The sequence below is a fragment of the Lipotes vexillifer genome, unplaced genomic scaffold (assembly GCF_000442215.2).
Source record: "Lipotes vexillifer unplaced genomic scaffold, Lipotes_vexillifer_v1.1 scaffold920, whole genome shotgun sequence".
NCBI classification, from domain to species: Eukaryota; Metazoa; Chordata; class Mammalia; order Artiodactyla; family Lipotidae; genus Lipotes; species Lipotes vexillifer.
In genome coordinates this window covers 868,668-875,748 of record NW_006783413.1, presented here as the reverse complement: position 1 = coordinate 875,748, position 7,081 = coordinate 868,668, and the positions used below count along the sequence as shown (strand labels likewise).

Sequence of the window (7,081 nt, the reverse complement as noted above, 5' to 3'; positions counted from 1 at the left end):
GGGGCTCGAGTGGTCCCGCTGCCCTGGGTCACCTTCCCACGGCTGGCACCCGGGTGCGAGCGCCGTCCCGGATACTGGCCGGCGGGACCCGGCGCCCACCCCTGGGGGGGCCAGGTGCCACGGCCCAGGGACTGGGCCGGGGCTGCCGCGAGCTCCCAGGCCGGCCCCGGGGGCGGTGCCTGGCGGGCTGGTCCCGGGGGCTCCTCCCCTCTCCGCGGGGCCAGTCGCCCTTTGGCAGGGCCAGCTAATCACCGCGGCCCAATGACGTCGAGGCCCGATCCTTCCCGCCCAGGACCCAGAGAGACGAGCGAGGGGGAGACCGTGGCGACTTTATTGCTGTCGCCGCCACCGCAGCAGCAGCAACAGCTCCCCGGCTCCACGGAGACACCAGCTCACCTCAGCTTTCCCCAGAGGCCGGCCCTCCGAGAGAACACCTAACAACAATCCGCGCCCACATCTGGGCTTGGCCGGCCAGATACTTTGTACCAGAAAGCTCGGGAACCGGGACCACCGAGGTCGTGGGGACCCAGAATCCAGGGAATATGAGAACCGGAGTCCCAGCCTCGGAACAGACCAGCTGTGTCAAAGGGGATCCACAAGCTTATTGCCCAGAAAATAGTGGAGGCACTGAAGCTGTGCAGGTTACATACTGCCAGAACCCTGAAGATAGTCAACCCCAGAATGAGCGGGGCTACAGCAATCCGCAGGACTTTGGGCAGCTGATGGCTTCCTATGAGGGTAAAGCCAAGGGCTACCAGGTGCCTCCCTTTGGCTGGCGCATCTGCCTGGCTCACGAGTTTGCAGAGAAGAGGAAACCCTTTAATGCCAACAATGTCTCGCTAAGCAACCTAATGAAGCATCTGGGCATGGGCTTGAGGTGAGTAGATCCCATTGCCCAGACTACCTTATACCTCACTTTGTTCCAGCAGAGGCAGGAAAGGGTGAGAAAGTAGGTGGATACCTTGTCCTAGTCAGGTGGCCCCCATTCCCAACGTAATTCTTAAGCTCGTGGTTTTGGAGGGTGAGACCAGGTCACATCTCTTTGCAACCCCCTTCCTTCCAGTAACTTGTCTTTTTAGCAAGAAAGAGCAGGAGCATTTGGGCCTTGTAGTCATTTAGGCTCCCTCTCACATACACCCTCTTTTCCAGAGATTGCTCTTTGGGATTAGCTATACTTTGTGACAAGGTAGGAAGGGATACTCTGGCAGCTGTGGTACTGATACAATGTTGTTTTCTGGGGAGGGGGCGGGATTCTCAGCCCCAGATTCTCCTGAGCAGCTGGAGTATTCACTGAACCTTTTTTAGGCACAGCATTTAATAGTCCCAACACCCATCAGCTTCTTTCCTCAAGCTTTGGCTCCAGGGAGAGGGTGAGAGCCTTCCTGCACTCAACCATAAGGAGAGAGCGATAAGAGGTGCTGTTCACTCTATTCCGGAATAGACGGCCCATTATATAAAAAGCAAAGACCTTTGACCAGAGAGGCACTGCCTTGGGTGTCCCCAGAGCTTAGTAATAATCTTCCAGAGCATTTCCTGGTCTCCCCCCACACAAGGGTGGCAGACACTCCAAGAGCTTATCCTGGGCTGTAGAACTCATCCAGATCCCTCTAGATCCCCACTGAGTTCAAAGACTAGTGATGGGGCCAAGACCTATTAACAAGAACAGGTGGATGTGAGAACAGAAAGCATCGCCCAGAGGTCATCCTGAGTCAGTCCACACAGTAAACACAGAGCTGGGGAAGGGAGGCTTAAAGTTCGGGAAACCCAGGCCTGGCAACCTTTTAAATAGGGGCTCCTTCTCTTCTGCAGTCAGTGCTCTGAGGCTGGGGTGGGGAGCCCATGTACCTAACCCAAGCCCTAGGCAGTGGGAAGGGCCTGTCGCTGCCTGGGTATCTGACTCCTTTGCCAGCTCCCCTGGGTGGCCTGTACCAGACAAAAATAATCCCTCCAGGCTGCTTCTGAAATTGACCCGGCCTAGTTTTGACTCCAAAAGGCTTTGGGTCAAAATAGGATCTAGGGCTGGGGTACTGAGAGCAGCACATTGGGGTGCATGTGGTGGGGACGTGGAGGTCAAGAACCCATCTGTAGGCATCCTACCCCCCAGTCCCTAAGTATGAGCTGAATCACAGAGGCCTGAAGCTGTGCTCAGCCCCCTGGACTTAGCTCTGCATCCCAGGACAGGGTGCGGATCACTGACACAGGGGTTTTGGAATGAGATGAGGTCTTGCATTGAGGAGAAAGCAGGGGTGAGACAAGGAAGAATTCTGAATGATTATTCTTAAGTGGGGGCTGAGATTATGGAAAAGGCCAAATAGGTCAGGAATGGCCAGCAGCTAAGTGGAGTGAGAGAAAGGTGGGCTCTGAGAGGGAGCTGAACTGGGGGTAGGTACTGTGATCAGGAGCTCCAGCAAGAAAGAGTTCTCTTCGCCTTAGAGCGGTAAGAACTCAATTTTGGTGCTCTCCCTTTCAGCCAGAATCCATTCATTCAATAAATATGTATTGAGTGCTTGTTCTGCACCTGATACTCCTTTGTTCTGCCTATCTTCATATCTTGCATTTCTCCCTCACTGCCCTAATCCGCGCTGTGCCCTCCCTCCCTTCACCAATCCTTTGTGGCCTCCAGTTTCAAAGTCCAGTTTCCTCTAAGCTGGCAAAAAAGATCTGCCTTCCAATCATCCCATCCTTCGTCTTCCCTCCCTCGCCTCTCACCCCCAGAATGTACCCTCCCTGTTCTTTAGTCAGATTTTCCGTTCCCTTGCTCCCGTCCCTGTTCATTTCTCTTATGCCCCATTGTCTGTACATACGTTCTTTGTAAATTCAGCAAATAGTTACTGACTGCAGACCATGTGCCCTGCCCTGTGCTTGAAGCTGTGGGTAATAATCAGCTAGTCTTTGTCACTGTCCCTTTCCCCAAGAAACTTAAAAGTATGTCAGACTCACATGAGGAACACTAAAATAACAGGACAGTGTCTGACTGGGAGTTGCGACAGTGTATGCACAGATATTCCACTTGGTGGCTTTCCTACCTACTGTGCCATTTGCCCTTCCAACCATTCCTTGAGGTAGGAAGGGCAATAGGTATCCCCATTTTGTAGATGAGGACACTAAGCCTCAGCGGGGTTACCCAATTACATGGTTACAAGTGGTGTGCTTGAACAATGTGTATAAACTAGCTGGTGAGGGAGAAGAGTGGAGTTGGGAGAGAGCTGGGCGGGGCAGGGGTTGCTTAATGAGGACCCACTCTGAATGGGAATTTGTAGGAAGGAAGATTAGAAAATAGACTTGAGAGAGATATCAAAGCCTTGAATCCCAAACAGAATCTTTTGCCTACTGGATACAGAGCTGTGATAAGACCAGGAAAATGTTGGGGTTTTTAGAATGCTTTACTGGGATATTATGAGAGAGTAAAATTAGAAAGCTTACGGTTTAAATGCTGAACTTAAAAGAAAAAGGAAAAAAAAAAAGAAAAGAAAAAGACTTAAAAGGAAATGCCCCAAAATGTAAACACTGGTTGTATATGGGTGGGATTTTTTTCACCTTCCACCTAGTGCATTCTCCAAATTTTCACCTTTCATAATCAGGAAGAAAAATCATCATTTTAAAAAGAAGAAAGTTATTGCAGCAGCCTATGCCTGTATGTGGGGTGGGAGTGATTATAAATCAGGAAACCATAACTGGCCCTTTCAGCACCTCAGACGAAAGTTCCTGGAGTAGATTAAAGCAGTGGTGGTGGAGTTAGTGGTGTGAAAAGATCAGAAAGCTGCTTCTAAGGAGAGTAGAGAGGAGAAACAAAGGCAGTCCCATACTGTGACCTGGGGTGACTGGGAAGATGAGAGGACCTTGAATTGTAGAGATGTTGAGAGTAGGAGAGGTTTGGAAGTGAAGGCGATGGGTCCTCGGGACATTTAACGGGAAGTCACAACTGGGTGTCCAAAGAGAGGCCGGTGACTGCCGCCCGCCGCCCCTCCACTCACACTGCCCCTTGCTCCTTAGGTACTTGCAGTGGTGGTACCAGAAGACCCAGGTGGAGAAGAAGACACCTTTCATCGACCTCATCAACTCTGTGCCCCTGAGACAGATCTATGGTGAGCCTCACTCCAGCTCTCCCCAGTCAGAGAGGGCCCAGCATCCAGGTCTACTGCAGAGCTAGGCAAAGAGGCTTTCAGCTTATTTAAGTTGCACTGACCCATCCCCTAGGGTTTTTTCCCCAGCTTTACTGAGATATAACTGACATATAACATTGTGTAAGTTTAAAATGTACAATGTGTCGATTTGATATCCCCATGGTGTTTAGAGGAACCCATCTTTATAGTCTAGAAAGTGATAAATGGGCTCGTTTTCCTCTCCCATGCCCCACTAACCATCCTGATTCTTTCTCTAGGTTGTCCCTTGGGTGGCATTGGGGGAGGCACTATCACCCGAGGCTGGAGAGGCCAGTTCTGTCGTTGGCAGCTTAATCCTGGAATGTACCAGCACCAAACAGTCATTGCTGATCAAGTAAGAGCCAGGAGGTGGAGGAGAGGTCCAGGCAGTACTTCCCGGGCCAGGAAGGGTCTCTTTGCTAGTGTAGGATGTGGCAATTAGCGATGTACATGATTCAGTCCAGTAAGTACTTTCAGGATGCTTTCTGTGTGCCCAGCCCTGTGCTAGGATGTACTATAGGAACGAGACACTCAGAGCACACGTTCCCTGAAAGAAAAAAGGTACCCCTGTGCCCTTCATTTTTCTAGTAAATGCCTCCTACCTACTTTGCTGCCCCAGTTCCACTAGCTGAGCCAGTACCCAGCCACAGAGAGTCAGAGAATTCCAGGATCACTTAACCTGGTTGAAAGATCAGAAGGGAAAACAAACCAACAGTCTACAAACACACAGGAGGACAGGATGCAGAGCGCCCGCTGCTCGCCCTGATTGGCCAGGTTTCAGCCAGAGGCCAGCTTCTCTGCTGGTGGTCACTCCTCTGGAGGTCTCTCTGGCTGGGGGCCTGGGAAGCCCCTCTCCCAGGCATAGATCTCCAGACTTCTTCCCTTTTCTGAAGCTTCACTTCTTTTCCCTGTGTTCCTTCATCAAGGAGTGATGAAGGCCTTTGAATGCCAGAGGCATGTGGTCTACCTTTCATTATATCTCTCTAGTGCCCTCCATGTTGAGTTGTCCACCAAGTTCCTATTTCCTGTCTGAGGGAGGCCTCCAGCTTTCAGCTTATCTTCAAAGGAGAAATGACTAGCAGACCTTGAGTCCTGTTAATGATAATGCCCTTCCTAGTTCAGGTTTACCAGCCTTGCCCAATGCCCCAGGCTTCCTCTGTGGCTCATCCCTGAGGTATCCCGGGGGAATGTCTTCCAGCCTTGTGACTCTTTTGTATAATATTTAATATTTAAAGACAGTCCTGCAAGGGAAGTACCATTATTAGGCCCATTTTACACATGAGTAAACTAAGATTCAAAGAGATTTAGTAACATGCCCAAGGTCACATGGTTGGTAAATGGAAGCACAGGGATTCAGAACCAGTTTTCTCTGTGGTTAAAAGCCTGTGGTCTTAACCATTACCTACTATTCCAACAACATAAAAAAATTATTTGATATATACATTAAATATAACAGGCATATATACATTAAAGATATCAGGCATACTTTGAACCAAGGAAGAGATATTAATCCCTCATAGCCCTCCCTTCCAGAGGAGTCAGGGAGTCAGAATGTGAGCACATTATAACATGCTAGACTAGAGGGGTAGGGGGACACACAGCAGAATGACTCACTGCTTGAGGAGAGGAGATGGCATTTGACCTAGGCCTTGAAGGATGAGGGGTTTTACCAAATGGAGAATGAACATGAGCAAAAGCGTGGAGGAGGAAATGTAGTGTTCTCAAGGAACAGTATTTGATATGAGCAGAATATAAGGGCTCGAACAGGTGATGAGTCTGATGGGCGGGGAGAGGCCACATCAAGAAGGGCCTTGAAAGCCGGGTAGATGAGTTTAGACTTTAGCCTGAGGGCCATGGGGAGTCACTGAACATTATAAACACAGACTAACATATCTTGATTTCTCTGTAAGAAAGATCAGTCTGAAATCCAAATTTCAGAAGAGGCAGAAGAGTAAAAGCAGAGATGGTGAGGGCCTGGCTTAGGGCACTAAGACCACATTAGTGAGAAGGGAGATAGATGGGGGAGGCACGACTCGGTGGTCACTCCGAGCCTGGGGGAAGGCCTGGGGGATGAGTGAGGCTATGGTGCATTGGTCGCCACTGCGGGCTCTGGCAGGGCAGGAGCTACTCTGAGGAGAGGGAGACTTGTTTTGAGGTACCTGTGGGTTACCCCGTTCCAGCCCATGTACCTTCTTGGTTTAGTTCACAGTATGTTTGCGCCAGAAAGGGCAGACTGTGTACCAGCAAGTCCTGTCTGTGGAGCGCCCGAGTGTCCTGCAGAGCTGGAACTGGGGCCTGTGTGGGTACTTTGCATTCTACCACGCCCTGTATCCCCGAGCCTGGACTGTCTATCAGCTTCCTGGCCAAAATGTCACCCTCACCTGCCGCCAGATCACACCCATCTTGCCCCATGACTACCAGGTGAGGCTCCCCTTCTGTGTTTCCTCCATTGCTCTCCCTTCCCCAGGATCTGTCTCTCCTGGAAGTTCCATGACCTATGCAAGAGGGGGTGGAGAGTGAACATCATGCTGGTTTCCCAGGACCACCGCCCAATTGGTCTTCTGTCTCCTGGCAGACAGCCTGCCAGGCAATGTGGGGAGATGCAAGTGGAAGACAGAGTATATTTCCGGGTATTTGAGTCAGATCCTCGGTGCCAAGGACTGATCCTGGGGAGTGGGGCCAGAAGGGATACGCTGGGACCGTCTGAGTCTGATCTTCTGCTCCCAGGACAGCAGCCTGCCTGTAGGAGTCTTTGTGTGGGATGTGGAAAATGAAGGGGATGAAGCCCTGGACGTGTCCATCATGTTCTCCATGCGGAATGGACTTGGGGGTGAAGACGATGCCCTAGGGGGGTTGTGGAATGAGCCCTTCTGTCTGGAGCGTGATGGGGAGACTGTACAGGGGCTGCTTCTGCATCATCCAACCCCTCCAAATCCCTA

The 7,081-nt window shown here is 50.9% G+C and overlaps 1 protein-coding gene across 1 annotated transcript in view; it reads left to right on the top strand.

Moving 5' to 3' along the window:
* The first annotated feature begins 524 nt into the window (after nucleotides 1–524).
* Nucleotides 525–7,081, top strand: part of GBA2 (glucosylceramidase beta 2) — a 10,340-nt gene continuing 3,783 nt past the window's right edge. Inside the window, exons 1-5 of the mRNA XM_007455971.1 lie at nucleotides 525–877; nucleotides 3,994–4,085; nucleotides 4,382–4,497; nucleotides 6,345–6,563; nucleotides 6,870–7,065. Of these exons, the coding sequence (XP_007456033.1) occupies nucleotides 543–877; nucleotides 3,994–4,085; nucleotides 4,382–4,497; nucleotides 6,345–6,563; nucleotides 6,870–7,065 (958 nt within the window). The 5' untranslated portion in view covers nucleotides 525–542. The remainder of the gene's footprint in view (nucleotides 878–3,993; nucleotides 4,086–4,381; nucleotides 4,498–6,344; nucleotides 6,564–6,869; nucleotides 7,066–7,081) is intronic.